The sequence below is a fragment of the Grampus griseus genome, assembly GCF_964374135.1.
Source record: "Grampus griseus genome assembly, chromosome: 12".
In the NCBI taxonomy this organism is placed as follows: domain Eukaryota; kingdom Metazoa; phylum Chordata; class Mammalia; order Artiodactyla; family Delphinidae; genus Grampus; species Grampus griseus.
The window spans coordinates 71,287,550-71,313,507 of NC_139006.1; the positions used below are offsets into that span (position 1 = coordinate 71,287,550).

Below are 25,958 nucleotides of genomic sequence, written 5' to 3' on the forward strand. Positions count from 1 at the left end.
AAGTTATAGAAAGTCACATAAACAATATAAATCTGATGCCCAGTCCTTTACAGATATGAAGTTATTTTCACTGGGTTTTCAAATTGTCAAGTATAAATAGGATGAGGTCACCAATACTTAAGATGAGGCACTTGAACAATTACCCAAAAAGGTTGTTAAGTGTACAAAAGTGTAAAACAAAACTTTTGATATTAATCTTACTCAATTTCAGACGTGATAATCTGAGATGGTCTATATTAAGAAGTGTTATAAACTTTTATTTTATTTCTTGCCCTTCTGCTTCCCCTTGACCCAAGGCAACATAACTGTGAAACAGACATCACCACAGACCAGTTAATGTGCTTCCATACAAAGAAACGAAACATTATTTAATGACATTGGGGTTTCAGAAAGTGACTATTTTACCACAAAAACTTGTGCATAATTTTTTTCAGACACATGGATAAATACACTGGTGACTCAAAGGCAAATCAGTATCTTGACCAAGTCCTAGACAAATAGGTCCTCAAATTTATTATCAACTGAATCAAAATTTTAAGTCTTATGTACTCTTTTTAAACACTGAATTTTTAAAATACTGAGAAATTTAAAAATTTAATTTTAAAAATAGAAAAATTAAAAAATTAAACTTATTAATATTTTCTAGATTACAGTTTAAGATTTAAAAAATAAGGAACAGATGCTTTGTCTTGCCAGCCTTTTGTGAAAGACCTTTTAAACATATATATGTGGCTAATTCATTTTCAACCTTAACATGTTCTCTGTATATTTACACTGTATCTTTTGGTAGTTAAAATATTAAACGCTTGATTAAAAGAGATCAATTCCTGTTGCTTCATGAATTCATAGTACTATATTTTTCCCTACTGTCAGATTTCAACATACCTCTACTAGTAAAGAAAATAACTCAAATTTTAAAAGTTTATCCAATAGGGTTTAAAATCTGTGGTCCCATTAACTAATAGTTTTAGGTGAGAACAGTTAAATCTCATTAAACTTATTTAATTCTGATAGTTTATAATTTGAGTAATTTCTATAGCCCAGATACCCAAATGCTGTTTAACAAACATATGAGTTAGTTACTCACTGGAACATGGTTAGCCATTCCAAGTCCACTTATCAAAATCACTTCCTGTGTGTGTGCACATGAGCGCACATACACTCCTTAATTCCCTAAAACAGTTCTGCTCCTCTAAAGAGAGAAACTGTCTTTTGATCAGTATGCTACCAGACACCTATGTCTCTGCTAAAATCAGAAGATGGCCAATTTTCAAATAAATGGAAAGGGAAAATACTTATTTAGAACAACAAAAATTAAGCTTGGCAAAAGTAGTTACTTTTATTTACAATTGCATGTATTAAGATTACAAGAGAAACACTAGTGATACCATCTGAACAAAAGCAATGATTTATTGGTAATGGCAATGAACGAAATATTGAAAGTCTCTGGTGAGAATCAAGCAATTATCCAGGAGCTGTAGATCTGACTGCAATATGGTCTTCCAGTGTCTTTTGTACCTTAGTGGCTTTCTCCTTTTTTGCCAACTACCTAGGAAGAACAAAAATAACTTTATATGTACTTCTTATTGATTTAGAAATATGAGTTATTTTAAAAATAATATTACAAATTGTAATCATTTTTAAAAGCTGGTATTAATTTTTATCTTTGCAATTTTTTGGCATGCAGTATTATCTTCATTGTTGAAGCACACTGTGACCCTCCCTCCCTTCCCAGACTCTAGAAATTAAAAATAAAACACATGCAGGCTATTTTTGGTTTCCCACACTGTTTTAAGAAAAAGTAATGCAATTTTTCAAAACAAGGTTGACAGTTTAGAGAAGTTAATAAAAAGATGATGCTACATGAGTGAAACATATTTGGCATACTATTTTTAGGCAATGAGATATCAAATGCCTGCCGATCATAAAATAATGTACAATTAAAAGAGTATGCTAAACTTATGTCTTCATGCCCAGGATGACAGGTTTCTAGACTTTTCTATCAATATGCAGACATGCAATGAAAACAGATTAAAAATGACTAATTTGGCCTAGTTTCTATTTTTAAAAAACCCTGATTGCTACAATGTACTACTGAAATGATAAAGAATAAACCTTGTTTCAGGCAATGACTAGAAAAATTCTCTACTGAAGGGTTTAAAAAATGTTCTAGTTGCTATAAATGTAGCAGATTAAAAATATAAAGAATAAATTTGGTTTCTACCAATAGTTCTAGAAAACAAATCCTCTGTGGGAAGGAAGGCTCTAAAACTACATTCTAATCAAACAATTTACTTTAAATCTAAAGTTTATAACAATGTATTCTCATGGCAGAAATTCCTCTAAGGAAATCTACTTGCAAGCTATTGAACATATATTTGTATACAAAAAAATTTCTATGTATGTCTGTAAATATAATTTTCATATTTTAAATTGATTCTGGTCCCAACGGTAGTAATCTGAATCAAGTAAAACTCACACAGGTCTTCAGTACAAGTCTGGTCTAAAATAGAACATGGCTGGGTCAATGTCATTCATGGGAAAAGATTATAAAAACCCTTTCCACTGAATTCCTAATCACGTGATGCTAGAAATGCTGTTTTCCCCATCTTGAGGAAAATCACTTTTACTACTTTAAAATAACTCCTCTCTGATCCAAGGAAACCATGTGTTAAAAAGCCCAAGATGCCAAAAAGATACAAAAGGTAGTCTCATAAAAGAGTACGTGGATGAGAGTTAAGAAATTTAGATTTTAAGAGCTGGGGGGAGCTTTCCTAAGAAAGAAGGGGAGGGGGCACTATCTGTACCACAAATGGATTTAAGCAGATAAACACTGAAAGCATTATTGATCATTATATCCCTTGGGAACACACAAAACACAGAGCTATTGGATTAAGCAAAAGAAAACAAAAACAACTAATATTAAAAATTTAAATTTTAACAGATGTGACACAGTAGAAGACATGAATCTGCATACTGTTTCACAGGTTGATAACTCTCAACTTGCCAATGTGTATTCTCTGTAAAAAAGAAGAAATTCAGCATTCCAATATGGAGTTTCTCACCCCAAAAGTAAAGCTCTTTTATTCATTTTTAAGTCTTTATATTACACCTCAGACAAACAAAAATTTTGGTACATCAAAATTAGATGTCAAAAATATTTATTCAGTAAAGAGTCCATTGATCTTCTATGTTAATATTTTAACCCAGCCTAACATCCAGTCCATAAGTCTTTCAACTGGCCTTGATCTCACTTGTGTTGGCAAAGCACAGGACATGCCCACAATTAATCAGCAAAAAGATTTTGGGGCTACAGTTCCAATGAGAAAATAAAACCCACGTCTCTCAAATTCAGCCTAATCAATATATTACACTAGTACTGATATAAAAGAACTTGATGAAACTGCTCGTATTTGATTTCCAAAATGATTCTATAGTTCCTAAAAAATAAAATTTAAACTTCAGATCAGATTAAAACATTAACTAGTTAAATCTAAAAACATTTACAACAATGTAAGTTTTATTGCAAAATTATTTCTCAAAATGTAGCACAAAATTAAATGAGACAGGAGAAAGTAAATTAAAAAAAGTAACAAAAAGTTGGGTGAGCAACCTGGTATGGTAATGAAATTAAAGCACCTAGTTGCAAGCCCAGAACAAAAACAAATAAAAGGCCAACTGAGAAACATGACTAGAATGAGATCTGAAGAAGAGACAGTTGAGGAAATTTAGGTAACAAGAAGGCTGATCCAGATGATAGAAGCTGTAGAAATCTTGCCCCAACAATGGTGAGAACATGAGAAGGGTGAGAGCAGACAGGTGCAGAGAAGCAAGGAGGGGAGTAGAGTGAGATAATGTCAGTCTTTATATTACTTCATTTTTAAAAATCTTCTGGTTTTAGTTCATTTGAGTTGGATTAAAAAAGCTGAAAAATAAACAGACAAAAATGTTACAAAAATAGCTGATACAAGTGAATGGCCAGTTAAGAAAAGTCTATTTTTATTAGTCATAGAAAATCTGCTCTGCCTTTCAAATGCACCTCATTCCCTAAGAAGCAGAAGCCCCTTCATTTTTGCTCAGTTTTGTATACTTATATTATTTTTGTGTTCAAATAAAGCAATCCATGTAAAGAGCATATTTTAGCAAAGAAAACATCTACTTCCAATTAAAATGGCGAGCTTTTTTCACGCTGCAACACAAAGAATCCATTTACAACAGAAAGCCTAAGTATATATTATAATCTGGGCATAATGCTTCTTTTGAGCCAAAAACAGACCAGTGGAAGGTATGTTCTAGTCTCCAAAATCTGAAAAGTATAACCTTCTAAAGCTGTAACAGCATGCAAGGTGGTCTCAGATTTCTAGCCACATCCAAGATTCACCAGCATTACCTTAGCTCTGTCATCTTAGTGACATAAGGAGAAGATCAATGACATTCTGAAAACTAAAATTATCTGGAAACAACTCATACAACATAAAAATGTAAACTGAAAACGCTACCAAATTCTATTTTATCATCCATTAAAATCATTTTACACAGCTCTCTTCACTACACAGAGGTATCAAAACTTTCCTCTCTGTGCTGATAAAATACATGCCCAATCTATATTGAAATTTTAAATTCCAATTACTATGTACAATTCCTTTAAAATTCAGACTGACTAAATAAAGGAAAGAAGTGCCATACTTGACCCATCCTCGAATGAAGGACCTGCACCTTCCCACTTCCATGCCCAAGGTTCCTGTTTTCCATTCTACCTAGAGTGCCCACTGCTATCTTTTCCTCTATCCATTTCTACTCCCACAGCTTAGTTCTAGGCCCTTTTCCTCCACAAAACATTCTGATATTTTCCCAGCCATTCTTGGGAAGAAGGAAATATCACCAGGCTGGGAAAGGATGAGAATACTCTGTAGAGGAAGAGAGCCGTGAACTAAAGCTTTGATTAACTTTGATTAGCATTCCAAATGTTTGTGCATTACCCTTTAACAATATAAACTCGTTACTGGCAGAGCTTATGACTATACCTAGCATAGTACCACAGGGACAACAAGTACCATACCATGTATCGTTTATTTCCTTTACTAGAAACACCAAGCTCACTGATAGTTTTTAATTAAGTGACTCTACACAAGGCCAATTTCAGTTAAACATAAGCTAGCTTTTTAATTGCAGTTTTCCTACACTGAAGTTGTTGACTTAGCACAACATGAAGAAAACTGAAATATTAGCTTACTCTTGAAGAATAACCCTAGAGTTCAATGAATGACACGAGAACAAAACTCATTTGGAAACTACTGAAAGAAAATGTAATATTAATATATATAAGAAAGTCATTCAACCAATTAAAATTTATCAAACATTAAAAGCAATGGATTAAGAAGTCCAGAACACGAAGAAGGGAGTCCATTATAGCATTACATTATTTTCACAGCAGTTCTCAGTGTGGTCCAGGCTGGGCATCCCTGAGACCCTTTCATGGAGTCTTCAAGGTCAAAACTATTTTCATAATAATGCTAAATTGTTACTTGCCTCTTTAACTAACTCTCATTGTCTCACAAATGTACAATGAAGTTTTCCAGAGGTTACATGACTTACTATAGCAAAACTGACTGAATGCAGAAGCAGATATGAGAATGAGAGGATTCTATTAAGCTAGACTATAAACAAATTGGTCAAAGTGTAAAAACAATGCTCTTCTTCTCACAAAATTAGTTTTTGTTTTGAAATATATATATTTTAAAATATTACTTGTGTTAACAGTGATTTTATTTGTAAATAAATATTTTTTAAATTTCTCAGTTTTAACTTCTAAAATGGTAAATATTAGATAAATATTGGTCCTCAATAATCTTTAGTACTCTGAAGGGGTCCTGGGACCAAGAAGTTTTGAGAACTATTGTTCTGCCATAATTTTCAATAAGGTAAATAGCATTTTAAAACAAACACAAATACTCTCAGACAAGAAAAGAAAAATACCTTTGCTATCCTGAAGACAGTCCAAAAAAGGTAGTTTGATAGTCAAAAAAGAGAGAAAATAGGCTAGAAGGGATGTGAGGTGGGATGTTAAAAACAAAGAGGTGGAGACATCCTTAGATGGACAATTATTAATGCACATTAGAAAAACTATAACTGAATGGCAGGCTGGTAAGAAGATGGACAAGATAGAGTAGGGGTTACCTAAAGGAAAAATGGAAATCAAGTAGCATAAGCTGAGGTGAGAAGCAGGAAACCAGAGCCGAATTAATGATATGAGAAAATAATAGGATTTAGAATAATAGATCTTAGGAAAGAACTGAGCTAAAAAGAAACTATGCAAGGCATGGTTAAAGCCAAATCCAATGGCATTTAATTCAAACAAGCAAAGTAGCAAAGCAGGTGGCCAAAACGACTCTGTTGCTCACAGTTTCCCAGTGCAGCATATTTCATATCATAAAAATGTAGATGTTTAATCTCTGCTTCTTCTGATCTGTCATTATGTGCATGTCAAACATTTGACATGACAGATCTAATAACTGTTTCTAAACCTCCCAAAAGTTAACTATGCTGTGAGACAGAAAGATAGCAGTTGGAAAATGACATTAAAATATCTATTGTCAAGGTTATCAATTTTGCAAAAACAGCGTACAATTTTATAAGCTCATCCACCGTTATGAAATTTTATGAATTTTTCTGTTATTGGATTAAAATTATATCTGCAGTGCCATCAAAAAGAATACGCTTTCAGGGTGTTCCATGGCTCCAATTCCCCAAACAGGGCTCTAAGTTTTAAGCCAGGTGCCTCTTCCTCCAGGCATTGACAGTGCTAGGGAAACTCTTCCTCTCTTATAATCACCCCAAGTTCTAGACTGCCCGCCAGATGCAGCCATCAGAAACACAAGTAAAACCTACATCTACGGTGCTGCTGCACATTTAGTCTGTGTACAGCAACCGGGTTCTGTACTGATAAATACATCTATGATCTGTGGTTGTATATTTTAAGAGTCATCCTAAATGAACTGTTACCAATTAGAAGTAGTTCCAAGAATGAAAAAAATGTTCTCTTTCCGAAAGGTCCCATGGAACTTATAAATTCTTTCACAAACTTTGGGACTCTGTCCTCAAAAACAAAAAACAAAAAAATTCACTGAATACATACATATATGCCTGTTCACTGAATAGTTATTTGCTGAAATGTGTTCTTTCAGCACGAAGACATGGTTTGAAAGCATCTCAGTGTAGTAAAACTGAGTCCATTCTTTTTGATTAAAATTGTCATTTTAAATATGTTTTCATCAGAAACAATGATAATCAAAATCTTAATATAAGCAAGCAAAGTTCTTAAAAATTCATTAATAATGATTTAACTTACTACTACTATTTTTCATTATTCCTAACTACTTTCTATAACCAAACAATAATTTTTACCCCTCTTATTTGGATGCCATTCATTAATAGACACTATAACAGTAGGACTTATTTTTATTAGAGATTTCGTTTAGTAAGAAATCTAAAAATGTGATTAGAAGAACCTACTGTTCTGTTTAACCTTATAAAATTTCATGACATATGATTTTGACAGCTTTAAAATTATTTCCTTAAAATTGTTATTTTTATTTCTCCTAGCTATCATTTAAACAAACTTACTCGTTTGAAGTCATTCATATTTGTTGCCTGGACTGGAGTCCCAATAAAAGTAAAATATGAAATTCTTGTTGTTTCTTCTTCACCCTGATTGGACTGAACAAATATCTACACACACACACACACACACGCACACACACACACACACACACCAAAAAAGGAAAGAATTTTTACATTAATGATTACACTCCTTCTTTTATAAACATGCTTTAAATTTAATCAATTTCCTTAGGTTATTAATAAAAATACCTTCCATTCTTTGTAAGGATTAATCCAAATTACATTTAGACTAGTACTCCTATAGCATTATTAATTCTATTGTTTGCCCAGCTATTCTTACCTTCTCCAGGGATGTCATGGCAAGACACTCACATACACAAGTTCTTGATGATTTAGTGTGATGGTGTAGAAGGGTCATAGTTAAATTATTTACAAAGAATGTTGAAAGGGTATGAAATTCATGATTACAATGGGCAGAGTGTTACTGAAACTTTACTAAAATTATAATTTTTCACTGAGAAAAATCTCTGCAGTTATATTCTTTCTGATAATCCTTCATTCATTCTATTTCCTACAATTTTAAAAGAAAAAAATAGTACTGGAAATAGGGTCCTAAAACTATACTGTGGCTTACATGTTTTTTCAAGTTTGGCTCTTTACCCTTTCTATTTAAAAACTCCCCTCAGCACGTTAGGAGACAGAAACTTTACTCATAGATCCTTTTTCAATATACTTTTTAAAATTTGCTCTATTAAAAAAAAATAATACTCTACATGCTGTCTACTTAAGATTATTGCCTCTCTTGAATTCAGCAACATACTTTTTCCATTCTCAGATGGCACTAAGCAATCAGTTTTTGTTGTTTTTACAGGAAACCACAGATTCATCTCAAACTGAGCTATTCAATTAAAAACTCTAAGTCTATAAGTGGACTATTAAACTAGCTATCTATTTATTTGCAATGCTTTTTTAATCTAAGCACAACAGTTTATATTTACTGCTTTTAAAATCCATCTACTTATTCTGATTAGACTTCCTGATCAAAGCTGTCATTTCAATTTCAATTTTATCACCAAAAAAAGTGACAGGCATGCTTTCTCTGTCGGGATTTAAGTCTGACTAAAATTTTGATTTTGATAGGACACAGTGAAGACTGTTAACCTATCACAAGATAACTATGTTCAATGATTCTCAAAGATAGAGGAGATTATATTAGGATCTCTGGGTTTAAAGGGCTTTTCCAATAAACAAATGCCTTCCTCCCATCACTAAATAAAGTAACAGGTGTTATTAACTGAATGTTACAAATATGAGTAAAGTCAAAAAAATATTTCATAACCAGTGTTCCAGTATAGTATAACCATTTTCTGTAATTTCATCTCGGTAAAATATTTCAACTACTGAAAACTCAACTTTATATAATCTTTCATCTTACCACCATCTTACCATCATATACGACAAGTATATTCTGTGAAATTCTACTTTCTGAAAACCTCGTAAAATGAACACATGCTATGGCATTCTAATTTACAAAAACCAGAATCCACTAACACAAAGAAATCACATTAGCTTGGCATGCCTTGTTCTCAAGTGACTCTGTGCTGGTTCCTACTCCTTTTTCTAGGTATTCTACTATTCTTTTATAACCCTCCTACCCCCTCCTCTGAAGGAACGGGCTAGGGTGGACAGGTGGTTTAGGAGCATGTGTTGGGTTTTAATACTAAAATTCACAAAAGCAATTAATAACTGCTAAAAAGCTGCTGCTTTCTTAATGTAAATTAAGATAATATAAAACTATCTTTTAAAAGCCATTTTTACTGAAATCGCGGCCACTACACTATTAAAAACTCTATATTCTAGAAAAGTAAATTGGACTTTACAAAGGTATCATCACTCATCACCAGGTATGAAGGAAGCACAAATATCTTCTATTTAAGTATAAATGTTCTAGAATAAACTTTTAACAACAGTTGCCAAAGATGTATACGTAATATATATATATGTAAACTGACAAATCCACAAATTAAAAAAAAATCAATCCGTCTTTCCTCTTTAGGGCACACAGATGAATTAGAAAGAAGAAAATTCAGTTAGCTCATTAGACATGTTTATGCATTTCAAACCAAGTGGACAATTATTACTTTTAAGGATCACTTGGAATCAGCTAGGATACTAAAGATGGCATGAACTGTCACCCACAACCCGTTAAATATATCTGAATGAAATATTACTTACAGTTACACTGTTAACATTCTGAAACTTTACATAACGAAGTGGGACAATACCATCTTCTTTAATATCATCCTCTGTTAGTTCCAGAGCTTGAGTTGGCTCACTTCTTTCTGCCTCTTCAAAATCCATAGACCGGGGTAGATTGATAAAAATTTTTACATACTTAGGACCCTGACCTATAAAATGGTAGAATAAAATTAAATGCTAACGCCAAACATATTACTGGTATATTCTTGGCCTGCTAAAACTATACTAAGTACTAGGAATACTAGATGAAAACACATACATATATATGTGCATGCATAACATATACACAGAGTTCTTGCCCTCAACTATAAAAGACATACTATGATACATGCACAACTCTCAGTGAGGAGGTACAGGGAAGGTGGCAGTGGAGTCTGACAGCACATGCAGGCTGACAGAAAGTTTCATAAAAGAAATAACATTGACATGGGTCTTGCAGTTGCCATCAGTTGGTACATTTTGTTATTTAGGAGGAAAGCACTATCAGTGACAACATTTAGCCAGAAGGAAATTAATTACACAAACTACCAAAATTCATCTTAGGGATTAGGATGTGCTCAGTGGTAAAATCATATTGATAAAGTGTCTTAGTCCTTTTAACTTCAAACCAGTGTTTTGTGACTGATTAAGGAATCTTAAGATGGTCACACTGCTTAAATACTCATTTCTATAGCATTTGCTTTTATAAGTACTTTGTATTCTCAGAATAAAGAAACAATTTTATTAGTGAAAAGTCATTAATACACGAAAATTTAGAATAGCAAATGATAAGGGAATGCTACCTGATAAGCGTACTGCTTCTCCCCACCAACTAAAAAACCAGAATCCTAGTCCCCACTGCCCACCCCATGCCCCCACCCCTGCCCGCCCCAACCAGCAAAAAACACTTCAGTAAGAAACAGAAAAAAGGGGGTGGGAAGGTGAATAGCACAATTCTTTATTTAATGAAAAGAAAAATGCCAAGTTTGTACAATCATGTTTACAGCATCATAATATGTATAAAGAAGATGAAACTATAATTAGAGCACAAATAGGAAGATCCAGAGCCTGTCTTATCACCTATAACAGGAGGAATGTGAAATAATTCTCCCAGTTCTGATCCTGAAAAACAGCTACCTCAACCCTAGAATCTTTAGTTGGAAGAAAGGGCTACCTCGTTTTCAGATTAAAAGGGAACTTAAATTCTAAAATAAAAAACTTTGGAAAAAGGGTAAACGTTTCTTTTTTTATTACTTTCGGTCCAATAATCTCACATTATTTGCCCACTGCTTTGTTCTAAGAACAATTTCACTCCTTCCCAAAACAAGAAATCTTTACCTCTATTTAATAAAAAGTTTTAACCTAAGTGTCCATCAACAGAATGGATAAAGAAGATGTAGTAAATATATATACAATGGAATCCTACTCAACCATAAAAAAGAATGAAATTTTGCCATTTGCAACAACATGGATGGACCTGGAGGGTATTATGCTAAGTGAAATAGGTCAGACAGAGAAAGACAAATGCTGTATGATATCACTTACTTATATGTGGAATCTGAAAACTACGACAAACTTGGGAATATAACAAAAAAGAAGCAGACTCACAGATAAAGAAAACAAACTAGTGGTTACCAGTGTGGAAGAGGGGAGGAGGGAGGAGCAAGATAGGGGTAAGAGATTAAGAGGTACAAACTTCTATGTATAAAATGAATAAGCTACAAGGATATACTGTACAACACAGGGAATATAGCCAATATTTTAGAATTACTATAAATGGAATAACCCTTAAAAGTTGTGAATCATTATGTTGTACACTTAAAACTTACACAGGAGTATATATCAACTATACCTCAATTTAAAAAAAAAAAAAGAAAAAAAAGAAAAGTTTTAAATATGTGCTAGCAGGTCTACAGAGCAGAAAGTTAAAGAAAAGCTGCCCATTACTCACCATTATCCGGCCCTTGAAATTTCATTGAATAAAGCTTGACAGGCTGATTGAATGCCACGGTAATAAGTAGCTGTGAAGAAAATAATAGTTTCATTTTTAAAGGACTGTTGAACACCTTAAATAACACAATAGCTAAGGAGATTTAAATAATTAAGCAGCAGACAAAATTTAATTCATCTAACAAAACCAATGTAATACAGAATATCAGTAAGTTGAAAGTAACTTGATTAGGTTGACATTTAAGAAATACATTAATGTATTATTCGTATAAAGAAATAACAACAAAATTTAATAGAATTAACTAAAATTATATGTAAGAACCTAAAGTCTTGTAACCTAAAACTGATAAGCAATCTGCTTTCCAAAAAAACAAACAAAATCCCGAAATTAAAATTTAAACTATATATTTTAGCATATTAAGCTTATTATTTTGCAAAACAATTTATTTGTGGAAGCATCCACCCACGTCACTTGACAATTTGGAGACAATGCACACAGGCTACGTGGAGAGACTAGACCTCAAATGAACTCTATTTGATCCAAAACTCAAGAGAACAGGACTCACAGCTCTAACAGTAACCTCCAAACCTCCATCTTAAATTTATCTGACTAACTGAATCTGAAAAGCCAGGTAAGGGAGCTGGAACACAAAACAATGCCGAAATGCCTATCTCTGACTCATTCACTCAATCTTCTTTCCAGCTAAAATTCTGTCTGATGTAGGTACCTATGCTTCTACCCTGGGAGGAAGATTTCCTTGGCAGGAAGATTTCAGGGAAGCTGCAGCCAGTCCTTCTGATATGCATCACCACATTATTTCAGGGCACCATTTACAAGGAGCACAATGTGAATGATATTCTCAAAGCTATACAGTAAGGTAGCTCTGGCTGGAGCAAAGAAAGATGGGATTTGGATTTATGATTTCAAATCACTGTGGTCTATTTGCTTAAGAAAATACTTAAATTACTCCCTTTGGTTATATAAGTACCTTTTATACTTGACCTGTAATTGTGTGCCAGAAAATAAGCATGACATGCTTAGAGACTTGAACCACAGGTGAAGAGGATTATGAGAGTAGAAAGCTAGAAGCAGATAAAGTCAGCAAGAATACGACACCTTCTTCCTGAAGTCACTGAAGAACCATTTAACTCTTTTAAGAAAAAGAAGCATGATCAGATTTATATTTTAGAGAAATAACTTTTGTGAACATGTAAAAGATGAACAGGAAATGGGGACAAAGCAGAGGCAATGGAATAGAAATTAAATTAAGGAAAATAACAGTCAAGATGAAGACAGAGATGGCTTGATAAAGGCAGTACTATACTACACTACTTCCTCTGGAACAATAATGCTGGGAATTATAGGGAAATACAACGTTTACATCTGGGAGTGAGGACTAGACATACAGGGAGGGCTCATCTAATTAGTTTCTATTTCTCAGGGACAAAGTCGTGTAGGAAGTATGAAGGCAAGTCAAGAATGAACAAAAGGACTTAAGAAGAGTGAAGGCTCAACTCAGCCTTTGGGGCAATCCAAGAGATCGGTGATTCTCCGCAGTGCAGCTAGCATAGAAGAACAAAGAAACGAGGGGGGTCTGCAGGGTCAAAGGACAGGGGTGAAGTTATAAAAAGGAAGAAAGAAGTGAGCATCTGGAAAAGAGAAACATGAAATCCTGAGATGGAAACCTGAACAAGAAACAAGAGCAGGCATAAATACTGATAATCCTTACAAGCCTTAAGCATTCGGTTACCTGTTCATCACAATCAGATTCCAAGAAGGTCATGTCTTTTCGTAAACAGTTGTCAAATCCATGCTCGTCACTTTCATTAAGACATTCACAGCCAGCTTTGTTAATAAAAGGCATTAAATCCATCTGAAAAAAATTAAACCAAGACTTTAGGCAAAGCATTTGGATTTGGTATAAAAATCTTAATAAGAAATGTAAATATGTGATTCTTTTTTTTATTGTACAATATTATGTTTCCGGGGTACAACATAGTGATTAACAATTTTTAAAGGTTATATTCCATTTATAGTTACTATAAGACACTGACTATTCCCTGTGTTGTACAATACATCCTTGTATGTGATTCTTTTTTTCCTAAACTTTTTATTTTATATTGGAGTGACTCTCTCTTGATTAAGCAATTTTAAAGAAAACTTATATCTCATTTAAAATAGTTACTAAAACTTTTATAATAACCCTTTCATTTGAACTTCTAACTGACATCTATCACTAATAATTAAAGCCAAATTTAGGCTTAGCCCACTTAATAAGAATCCAAAATCAAGTCTTTAACACAAAGATTATTAAATGTTGACTTATACGTTTTTTAATAGCAGTGTTTTGAAGTGGAAAATATGCAAATTAAAATATCTACAAAATATCCAAAGAAAGCCTACCTCCCTCTTCTAGTATTCATGCACTCTTTACCTATATCCGTGAAGAGTTTAAAGATGAATAGCAAATAACTATTTAAAAAATTTTTATCATGGAAAATTCCAAACATACACAAATAGACTAATACAGTGAACCACAGGTATCCACCTCCCAGCTACAATAATCATCAACTCATGCCCACTCTTATCTCACCTTTACCCTGTAACCATTCCCAACCTTTCTCCCAATTATTTTCAAGTAAATTTTAGACATTTTTTTCATTTCATTCATGAACATTTCAGTGTGTTCACAAGAGATAAGTACTCAAAAAAAAATCCTCAGTATCATTATCACAACTAAAACAATGAATAATATTTTAATATCATCAATATCAATGTTCAAATTTCTTCAACTGTCTCATAAATGTTTTACAGTTGAAATTACTGAGTCTCAGAATAAGAATCCAAGAAAAGTACAAATACCATATTTGGTTAATGTCTCTTAAATCTCTTTTAATCTAGTCATTTAGCCTATAGATTTCTTATATTCCGGATTTTGCTGAGTGCTTCCCTGTGGCGTCATTTAACATTTTCCTGTATGTGTTTTGGCTAATACTTCCAACACAACGCCATAGAGCTGCAGTGACAGTGGTCATCCCTGTCTTGTTTCTGACTTCAGTGGGAATGCCTCCAGTACTTCCCCATTAAAATTTTATTGAACACTTTAGGAATAAATAGATATTGCACTCTGTCAAATGCTTTTTCCCCATATTAGGAAATCATGATTTTTCTCCTCTAGATTGAATTTTGTTTACTAATATTTTATTTAAGATTTGTACACCAATATTCCTAACTGGAACTGGTTGGTAGCTTTCTTTTTTGCTGCAAACTTTGTCAGATTCTGGGATCAATGTCATAACTTACTTCAAAATGAAACTTCTAAGTTTTCTCTCTTTTTATACGGTCTTGAGTAGTTGCAGTTAACACAAGACTACCTGATCTTTAGAGATTTGGTAGAATTTCCCTGTGAAGTCATCTTGGTATTTATGTAAGAGCTCTTTTACTATCTTCTCTACTTCCTCAATGGTGATTGGTCTATTTAGGAGTTCTGCTTCTAGTGGAGTTGATTTTGAAACTATTTTTCTAGAACAGTATCCATTTCACCTACTAAACAAAAACTGTTTTTAAAGTTTACCAAGTAATTTAAAAAAAATAAAAAATAAAAAAATAAAGATTACCAAGTATTCTAAGTTATCAGATACATGTTCACCATTCTATCAGTCTTCATTACGAATACTAATACACATACTAATACATGTGTATATAGTTCTGAAAGACTAAAGAAAACTTTACATTTCAAATAATTATCAATATGGTAATAATCCATTAGAATATACCCTTAATTATTCATAGACTAGCCTAGATGCTTCCAAAGCCAAAATATTCTTTTCTATTATATCAAATGTTACATTGCATTAGATGTTAAATGTATTACTCAGGGTAACATAATGTAGCCAATTCAAAAAGGGAGGCAGGAAGAAAAGGAGCACTACACAGCTAAGTTCTACTACTACAGAATTATTCTGAACTTCTTGAACATTTGCCTTGAAAATGTGACAAAATCTTTCAAATATTTGCCTACCATCCTACCGAGATGCCTCTTCCATACTATATGCAGGATCAAGACCCCAGGCTTGAAGACAACATTGCAGTCGTACTTCCAATACCTTAATGATGAAAATAAACTAAATAGGTAAATAATTTAAAATTGCTTTTTAATTTATCATGGGGCACACAAAACAAGTATCATATTTGAACAGTTGCATTAAAGTGCTCTGTTTTACAACACTGTCTGGGACAAACTGGCATAATATTGTATACTTGACATAACCGCAAACTGACATATTTGGAAAATATGTAATTGGAAATAAGTATCACTACTTATGCAATCAACTTGCCAATAATGAGGAAAGAATCATGAGAACACAATCAGACAAATCCAGACTGTGGGACACTGTGTAAGACAAATGGTCCAGACCTGCACTGTACAATGAGACAGCCATTAGCCACATGTGTAAATTTAAAACTAAATCAATTAAAAATAGATAAAACTAAAAATTCAGTTCCTCAGTTGCCCCAGTCACATAAAAAATGCCACATGTGCCTAGTGGCTACTACAGTAGACTGGCGTTGCTTTAAACTTTAAAAAAAGGCAGTCATGGGACTTCCCTGGAGGTCCAGTGGTTGGGACTCTGCGCTTCCAATACAGGGGGCTCAGGTTCGATCCCTGGTCAGGGAACTAGGATCCCACATGCCACATGGCACAAATTAAGAGGCAGTCATGAAAGAAAAAAGGCAGAGAGAAGTTTCTAGACTAAAGAACACTAAAGAGATTGACAACTTAAATGCAATGCATGACCCTTGATTTGATCCAAGATTGGGGAAAAACAACTATAAAGTATATTTTGGAGATATATTAAGGAAATCTGAATATAGGCTGTACATTAGGGATAGATATCATATCAATGTTAAATTTCTTAGAAGTGATAATGGTATCATGGCTATACAAGAGAATGTCCTTGTTCTTAGGAGCTCCATGCTGAAATATTTACAGATGAACCATCTAGATGCCTATAACTTACTCTGTAAATGATGCTGCAAAATATAAAAGCAGATAAATACATATCAAGATAGAACAAAAACAGGGAAATATTCACAACTGATGAACACAGGTGAATGACATGCATGTTTATAACACTACTCTGTCAACTAGATTTTTTGTTTGCTTGAACAAATTTCACCTTTGGGGGGAGGAGGTGAGTGGAATCCAACATGAGACACACAGGAAGTTAGAAAGTTTTTGGTTAAAGAAAAATCTGTCCTACCTACTACATAAATTAGGGACATTTAATGTTTATTTTGATGAATGTGACATATTTGTAGACCAAAACCTACAGGTCAGAGGTTGGAACACTGAAATACACTAATAAGTCTCAAGATTTAGAACACATGTAAATACAAGTTTGATTCCAGAGTGCCTAGACTGCAAACTTCTAGAGAGGAAGACTTGATATTGATAGCCCCCTCATGTGATTTGAAGCCATACTAGGTACTCTTATAAAATATGGGATTGTAAAGCAATTATACTCCAATAAAGATACCTTTAAAAAAATAAATTATGGGGGCTTCCCTGGTGGCGCAGTGGTTGAGAGTCCACCTGCCGATGCAGGGGACATGGGTTCGTGCCCCAGTCGGGGAAGATCCCACATGCCGCGGAGCGGCTGGGCCCGTGAGCCATGGCCACTGAGCCTGCGCGTCCGGAGCCTGTGCTCCACAGCGGGAGAGGCCACAACAGTGGGAGGCCCGCGTACCGCAAAAAAATTAAAATAAAAATAAAAATAAAAATAAATAAATAAATAAATTATGGGACAGGAGGGGTGGGAGGGAGATGCAAGAGGGGGGAGATATGGGGATATATGTATATGTATAGCTGATTCACTTTGTTATAAAGCAGAAACTAACATACCATTGTAAAGCAATTATACTCTAGTAAGGGTGTTAAAAAAATAAAATGAAATAAATAAAATTTTAAAAATAATAAGTAAATTAAAAAAAGAAAATAGGGGAGAGAAAAAATAGAATGTTTAAAACTTTCCCAACTTCTAAAGAGATACTTGGGGCAGAGACTTATTTTTTTCTTTCTGGCTGCGTTGGGTCTTTGTTGTGGCATGTGGGAGCTTTTTTGTTGTTGTGGCGCATGGGCTTCTCTCTAGTTGTGGTGTGAGGGCTCCAGAGCATGCAGGCTCTCTGGTTGAGGCACACGGGCTCAGAAGTTGTGGCGCTCGGGCTTAGCTGCTCTGCAGCATGTGGGGTCCCAGTTCCCAACCAGATACCGAGCCCGCATCCCCTGCATTGGAAAGTGGATTCTTTACCACTGGATGACCAGGGAAGTCCCAGGGTGGGGAATTTATAGCACTAAATGCCTATATTAGGCAAGAAGAAAGGTCTCAAATTCGACCTTAAGAAACTAGAAAGAGAAGAGCAAATTAAACCCAAAATAAACAGAGAAAAGAAAATAATAAACATCAAAGCAATGAAATGAAAAACGATAGAGAAACTCAATGAAATCAAAAGCTGGTTCTCTGACAAGATCAGTGAGTTAAGAAACATCTAGCCAGAGTGGTCAAGACAAAAAAATCCCAATATTAGGAGAGGTGACAGTACTACAGTTTCTTTAGATATTAAAAAAATGAGAGAATATTATGAACAATATTTTGCACGTAAGTTCAACAACACAAATGAAATGGACAAATTCCTTGAAAGACACAAACCACCAAAGCTCACTCAAGAAGAAATAGATAACTGGATTAATTGTTTACCTATTTTTAAAAATTAAATTTGTAGTTAAAAGTCTTCCCACAGGGCTTCCCTGGTGGCGCAGTGGTTGAGGGTCCTCCTGCCGATGCAGGGGACGCGTGTTCATGCCCCGGTCTGGGAAGATCCCACATGCCGCGGAGCGGCTGCGCCCGTGAGCCATGGCCGCTAAGCCTGCGCATCCGGAGCCTGTGCTCCGCGACAGGAGAGGCCACAACAGTGAGAGGCCCGCGTACCGCAAAAAAAAAAAAAAAAAACAAAAAAAAAAACAAAAAAATCTTCCCACAAAGAAAACTCCAGGAACAGCTGGCTTTACTATTAAATTCTAACAAATATTATAGGAAGAAATAGTACCCATTCTACACAAACTCTTCCAGAAAATTGAAGAGGAGAGAATATTTACTAATTTAATGACACCAGCATTACCCTGATACCAAAACATACAAGAAAGGAAACTACAGACCAATGTCCCTCATATACATAGAGGCAAATATTTTAAACAAAATTTTAGCAAACCTAATTCAACAATATATTAAAAGGATAATGCATCATAGTCAAGAGTGGCTAGAGTATGCTAGGTTATGGTAGGTTGGTTTAACAGGCAGAAGTCACTCAATGTAATTCACCATGTTAAGAAACAAAATGTTGAAACATGATCATCTCAATGGACACAGAAAAAAATATTTGTAAGAATCTAATACCCATTTCTGATTTTAAAAAATTCTCAACAAATTAGAAATAGAAGAGAATTTCTTCAACCTGATAAAAGGCATATATGAGAAACTTCCAGCTAACATCATACTTAATAGTGAAAGACTGCATGCTTTCCCCCTAAGATGAGGAACGAGTCAAGGATGTCTGCTTTCAATACTACTGTGGAATAAGTCACTATAGTAAGATAAGAGAAATAAATAAAAGACAACAGAATTGGAAAAACAAAATTTTTTCGAACTTCAATAAACATATTAAAAACTCAAAGTCATGATGTTTACAAAAACACTGTATTACTTCCGATTTTTGATTCTTAACCTTTTGAGTATCATACCCTACATCTTTTGTAATATCTCAAACCCCTCGAAGAGAGATATTTCTTTCTTTCACTCTGGCTCCAGTCAAATCAGGAGTTTCAAAACTATAGGATGTGTGAAATCAATAATTATATAGCCTTTTAGCATTTAAACGTAATGAGAGAAAGTCTTTATTCTAAGAAACCTAAAATTTTATTTTAAAATTGTCAATACATTTTTGTAATACTTATATTTAAATCTACTTTAAGATACAGGTTTTCATTCAGTTTCCATTTGTGTTGTGAAAACAATGCCGTTCTTGGGAACACATTACCAGTTTTAAATATTTAATGACCCTATAAGACCTATAGTTCAAAACTTTTAAAGTCTTCATTGACACCTGATGGAAAAAAATGAAAATGTTTTTAACAGCTTTTTACTTTGTATTCATAACATCTGGATGAAATTAAATGTCTTATTTCCTAAAACGTCATTTTTCCCTGCTTATTTCCTACCCAAAGCCAAAACCCTGATATCACACTTAGCTGATGTAAAGAAGTATCGCTGCAGCTAAGCAGCCAAGACTGTTGTGCCCATAAGACTTTTTCATGCAAAAACCCTTACTAATAAAGGAAAAAATACAAAGAAGTAAACACAACTGTTTACAAATGATTTCCAAAATTTTCCAAAAGGCGTCATAACCCTGACTTACACATGTTCACACTTTCTAACTGAATATTACCATTTCAAATTATCATATAACAGTTCTATTTTAAATAAATATTAATTATTAAGTCCTTAACTTAAAGTAATTAATGCCACTACCACATGTTAAAGACACTTTCTGAAGACACAACTCCCCCTCCACCCATAAACACAAAAAGAATCTCTCATATATACCTGACTACAGGTTCTCCTTATTCAACATGAATTTAAGGGCCTTACATAATGACTGGTAGCTCCATGGCAGGCCTGTTTTAATGTACTTGGTGGACTTCCCTGGTGGTCCAATAGTTAAGAATCCTCCTTCCAATGCAGGTGACACAAGTTTGATCCCTGGTCAGGGAACTAAGATCCCACATGCCGTGGGGCAACTAAGCCCGCGCACCACAACTACTGAGCCCGCAAGCTCTAGAGCCCGTGCACCACAACTAGAGAATTCATGTGCTGCAACTACTGAGCCTGCACACTCTGGAGCCTGCACACCACAGCTACAGCCCACATGCTGTAACTTCTGAGCCCACACGTTCTAGAGCCCACGCGCCACAACTAGAGAGAAGCCCTGACACCACAACGAAGAGGCCGTGTACTGCGACGAAAGATTCCGCATGCCACAACTAAGACCTGACTCAGCCAAATAAATAAATAAATTTAAAAATTTTTAAATGTACTTGTTACACATGCTTTCATATACTAGCTTTAACTTGAGGTAACACTTTTAAAAAAAATCATTTTTAATCTGCCAACACAATAACTTTATAACAAGCAAAATTAAAAAATATATATACAAATATTATTTTGGTAGGCAGGTTTTACCAATTTGCATAAACAAGTCAGCTACCATGAAGTGGTACTTCTGAATTTTACTTCCTTCCTGAATAGCTCTCATATGATAGACACAAATTATGACTATTCATATTATATAGTTTTCAAAAACTTTGACATTCTTAAGTCTTCAAGTTACTATTTAGAATAATAACTCTTAAAAGTTTGAAAAACATATCCAGTACTAAAGTCACATTTGGTTTTAAAACAAAATCAATAACTAGGGTTTTTAAATAGATACATTTAAAAAGAGGGAGAAAACTTTAGAAACCAGCAGAAAAGGGAGTTCAGTATGTAATGGTCATACACTAAAATTTACATGCCATTTTACACAATTGTCAAAAAGTGAAAAATTTTTCCAATGAAAAGTTTTTCACTTTGGGAGGGAAAAAAAGTAAAAAACAAACGTATAAAAATGGCTTTTGGGACTTCCCTGGTGGCACAGTGGTTAAGAATCTGCCTGCCAATGCAGGGGACACAGGTTCAAGCCCTGGTCCGGGAAGATCCCACATGCCGTGGAGCAACTAAGCCTGTGCGCCACAACTCCTGAGCCTGCGCTCTAGAGCCTGTGAGCGACAACTACTGAGCCCACATGCCACAACTACTGAAGCCCGTGCACCTAGAGTCCCTGCTCCGCAACAAGAGAAGCCACTGCAATGAGAAGCCCGTGCACCGCAACGAAGAGGAGCCCCCCATTCACCGCAACTAGAGAAAGCCCGCGCGCAGCAACAAAGACCCAACGCAGCCAAAAATAAAATAAAACAAAAATAAATAAATAATTTTTTTTAAATGGCTATTAAAATAGTTCAGAAAGCAGATTAAAAAACAAGTGGCAGGGCTTCCCTGGTGGCACAGTGGTTGAGAGTCCGCCTGCAGATGCAGGGGACACGGGTTTGTGCCCCGGTCCGGGAGGATCCCACATGCCGCGGAGCGGCTGGGCCCGTGAGCCACCACCGCTGGGCCTGCGCGTCCGGAGCCTGTGCTCCGCAGCGGGAGAGGCCACAACGGTGAGAGGCCTGCGTACCACAAAAAAATAAATAAATAAATAAAAATAAAAAATAGTTTATGATGGGGGCTTAAGGTTATAATACACACAACACAGACAAAATCAAATAGTCAGCTATTACATTTACTTTTGAAGTTCTTAACTGAAAGTATTCTTAACTAGCAAAAGACAAAACATGAAAACAGTGAACTTCACTTCAACCAAATAATGACAAATGCAAGACACATCATGATTTCACTTTTAATTCTACATACATAGCCTTTTGGAATATCTGTGTCCTCGTTGCTTCCAGGGTCGTTTTCCAAGTGCTGCTTGATCTTTTCCTCTAGTCCCACAGCGTCTGCTCCTTGATATTGATCAATTCTCACTTTGTTTCGAAAAAATAGAAATGTAGGTGTTGCTGATATATTGTTGGTGGCAGCTGTTCCCTAGAATTGTCAAGTTAGATAGCATTATAAATCAAAACTAATCTTAAACCACTCTGAATATTCACTCTACATCTCTATGGAAGTTAAATATCACAAGCATGAACTAAAAACATGTAAAATAACTTACTCCTAATTGTTACTTAAGAAAAAACAGGCCTATTCTTAAGGGGCACAACTATATTACCCTTATGTCCGCAACAAAGAATAGCCCTGCATTTTTGTTTTGGTGTTAAGTGCTTCATCCAATAGAACAATCGGCTTCTAACACAGAAATTGCACTTTACAACACCAGACAGTTCTCTCATAAGTACAGACTGTTTCTCAAATGGAGAACCCCAGAAGGGTATTGAGATATGTCAACACAAACCACTGCTACTAGGAAAAAGTACACATCTGAAAAAACAGTAGCCCATCTGTCCGTGAAAAGGAGGTAACATCCTTTGCACTGCAATCCTCATCTAGTTCTACTCTTTTTTTTTTTTTTTTTGCGGTATGCGGGCCTCTCACTGTTGTGGCCTCTCCCGTTGCGGAGCACAGGCTCCGGACGCGCAGGCTCAGCGGCCATGGCTCACGGGCCTAGCCACTCGGCAGCATGTGGGATCTTCCCGGACCGGGGCACGAACCCGTGTCCCCTGCATTGGCAGGCAGATTCTCAACCACTGCGCCACCAGGGAAGCCCTAGTTCTACTCTTAAAGAAATGACTTCTGGTCTTCCATCAAAAACACCACAATGGGTATCTTTTTAAATTCTGCTCCAACTCCACGAGATCATAAGACTAGCTACCGAATGAAAATTAATCAGTCACTGATTCATTAAACTCATTAAACTCTTCATGAGCAGTGTAAAGAAAATAGTAAAATAAGTATGTCACCTTGCATATTCAAACACTAGGAAGAGGTACCACTATATTGTTTTTTTAAAAAAAGCATAAAGTTTACAGAGATGTCTTCTCTAGGCCTCATTTAAAAAAATGACCTTTTAGAACAGTGCTGTCCAAAAGAAATATAATACAAGATACAAATGTGAGCTACACATGTAATTTTAAATATTCTAGTATCCACAAGAAAAAAGTGAAGAGAAACAACTGAAATCCATTTTAATAATTTATTTTAGCAAATCCAAATATGCAATTCAACATATAGTCAATGTAAAAAGTTAATGACATACTTTACGTATTTTATTTCATATTAAGCCTTCAAAATCCTATGTGTATTTTACAGCACATCTCAATTTGGACTTGCCACACTTCAAGTACTCAGTACCCAACCACATGTGGTTACTGTACAGGACCACACAGCTCCAGAAGACAGCACTTCCAGATCAGAGACAGTGAATACCTAAAATAAGGCAAAATAAGGCCAGGGCTGCTGTCCAGAAGTATGCGATATAAGTACTAAACAATAAACGTGTAACATAGAGTTTGCACCAAATCCCCAAAATACTTATCTGCAAGCTATGTAACATTCTAAGATTTTTTTCCAACCCAGAAATGTATCAAAGACAAAAGCTTCACTGGAAAAAAAAAAAAAAAGTTACAGAGCTGTTATTTATGTATGTCAAAAGACTACATTTTTAGTGTTGGAAGAAGCCTTCAAAAAATTTTTTTCTCTAACAATTCCTCCATACATCTAGATATGCAAATGCAGAACTGTCACACAGCCATGCTGACTAAGTAACCAGGGCAATCTACCTACAACACTGTGGCTCAATCAATAGTAACCAACATTTTAAACTTTCTGCTGAGTAAGCAGCTTTGGAGCTAGGGTTATAACTGATCAATTCAAAACAAACTATATCCAAGAATTCTCTGCCATGGCTTTCTAATCAACCAGTGTGTCTGTAGTACAAGATATAATTTTAGATTTACAAAAAAATAAACAATGAAATGTAAAACACAGAACTGCCAGGTGACCTATTAACAACATAATATTAGTTTTGTACCAGAAAAATATTAGCAAACCCAGAAGCAATTAATATTGGACTACCCTTCTTAACTAATGCAGCCATAACAACATTTGTAATAATTACATTAACATAATATTATCCTACCTTCAAAAAAATAAGTACTTAGTGCATAAAGAGATAAAGGATGAAATTAATGCTGAATTTCAAATCAATTTATAAATAAAAAGACATTTTTTTAAGGACTCTTTGCCTTACCTGACACTGATGTACATCTACTTCCAAGAATACTGCTTGTGGATACTTATTACTCATAGAACTGAATGCTGGGGCAATCCTTAAACACGGTCCACACCTGTGAGAAAAGTAAGAGATGCTTGGTAAAATAACACCCAAGATTGTACTAATTTATACTCTAAAGATCTTGTCAATTAAAACGCAGAATTAAAAACATTCTGATGAACCTATCTTTAGACTTTCTTGTCTTTTCCACTGTACTATTTAGATACACTTGCATCAGTACCACACTGTCTTAATGACTACAGATTTATATTAAGTCTTTAAGTCTAACAGTGTTGTCTTCCAGCTTTCTTCTCACTGAACGAAATTAAAGATCTAAATAAATGGAGGAATATACTATATCTATGAACTGGAAAACTCAACACCGTCAAGATGTCAAGTCTCCTCAATTTGATCTTTAAAGTCAATGTAAAATTCCAACGTTTGCTTGGAAAAATTAACAAATTTAAATTCTAAAATTTATAGGGAAATAAATATCAAGGATAGCCCAAGCATTTTGGGGTTCAAAGCTGAAGAAAGTACATTACTAGATATTAATAACTACCAAAAAGCTTTATAAAATTAAGAGTATAAAGGATAAACAAACTCACCAATTTTAAAAGAAAAGGGTCCAAAAACAGACCCATCCCATACACAGTAACCGAACTTCTGAAAAAGCTGACACAGCAGTACAGTGGGGAAAGGATGGTCTTTTCAATAAACAGTGCTGAGTCAATATGGATATCCACATGGGGGGGAAAAATAATAAATCTTTACCCCTAACTCACACTGTACACAAAAACCAATTCCAGATGGATTATAGATCTAAATGGGAAAGGTAAAACAACAGTTTTAGGAAAAAAATACAGAGGATACTTTCAAAACCTTGGAGTAAGCAAAGATTTATTTCTTAAAACACAAAAAGCACTAAAGAAAAAAGGGAAGAATTGATATGTTGGGATATACTTGATAAGCTGGAAAATATTAAGGTTAAGACCTTTTGTTCATCAAGATACCACTTAGAGGGTGAAAAGACAAACCACAGACTAGTAAAAAATATCTGTAAAACATATCAAACGTAGGACTTATACCTCTAATATGTAAAAAAGCCCCTACAAATCAATAAGAAGACTGACATTCAAAAGAAAAAAGGGTACTCTCAAACTGGACAAATGAGGTTATCCAAACAGTCCATAAAGAGAAAAAGACTTCCTCGGTCACTATGGAA

General features: G+C 34.7%; 1 protein-coding gene across 4 annotated transcripts in view; it reads right to left on the minus strand.

Moving 5' to 3' along the window:
- Nucleotides 1-337: 337 nt before the first annotated feature.
- The window catches only part of TXNL1 (thioredoxin like 1), a 35,049-nt gene continuing 9,428 nt past the window's right edge, over nt 338-25,958 (minus strand). Inside the window, exons 2-9 of one of the 4 annotated variants that reach the window (XM_082667408.1) lie at nt 24,710-24,806; nt 22,375-22,548; nt 13,560-13,682; nt 11,810-11,879; nt 9,856-10,028; nt 7,624-7,728; nt 2,978-3,020; nt 338-1,549 (exon numbers count right to left, since the gene is read on the minus strand). In XM_082667408.1, coding sequence (XP_082523534.1) covers nt 2,982-3,020; nt 7,624-7,728; nt 9,856-10,028; nt 11,810-11,879; nt 13,560-13,682; nt 22,375-22,548; nt 24,710-24,806 — 781 coding nt within the window. In that variant the 3' untranslated portion in view covers nt 338-1,549; nt 2,978-2,981. Of the gene's footprint in view, nt 1,550-2,977; nt 3,021-3,044; nt 3,926-7,623; nt 7,729-9,855; nt 10,029-11,809; nt 11,880-13,559; nt 13,683-22,374; nt 22,549-24,709; nt 24,807-25,958 lie in introns of those variants that run through there. The other 3 variants (XM_082667407.1, XM_082667409.1, XM_082667410.1) reach the window with 3 other exon arrangements.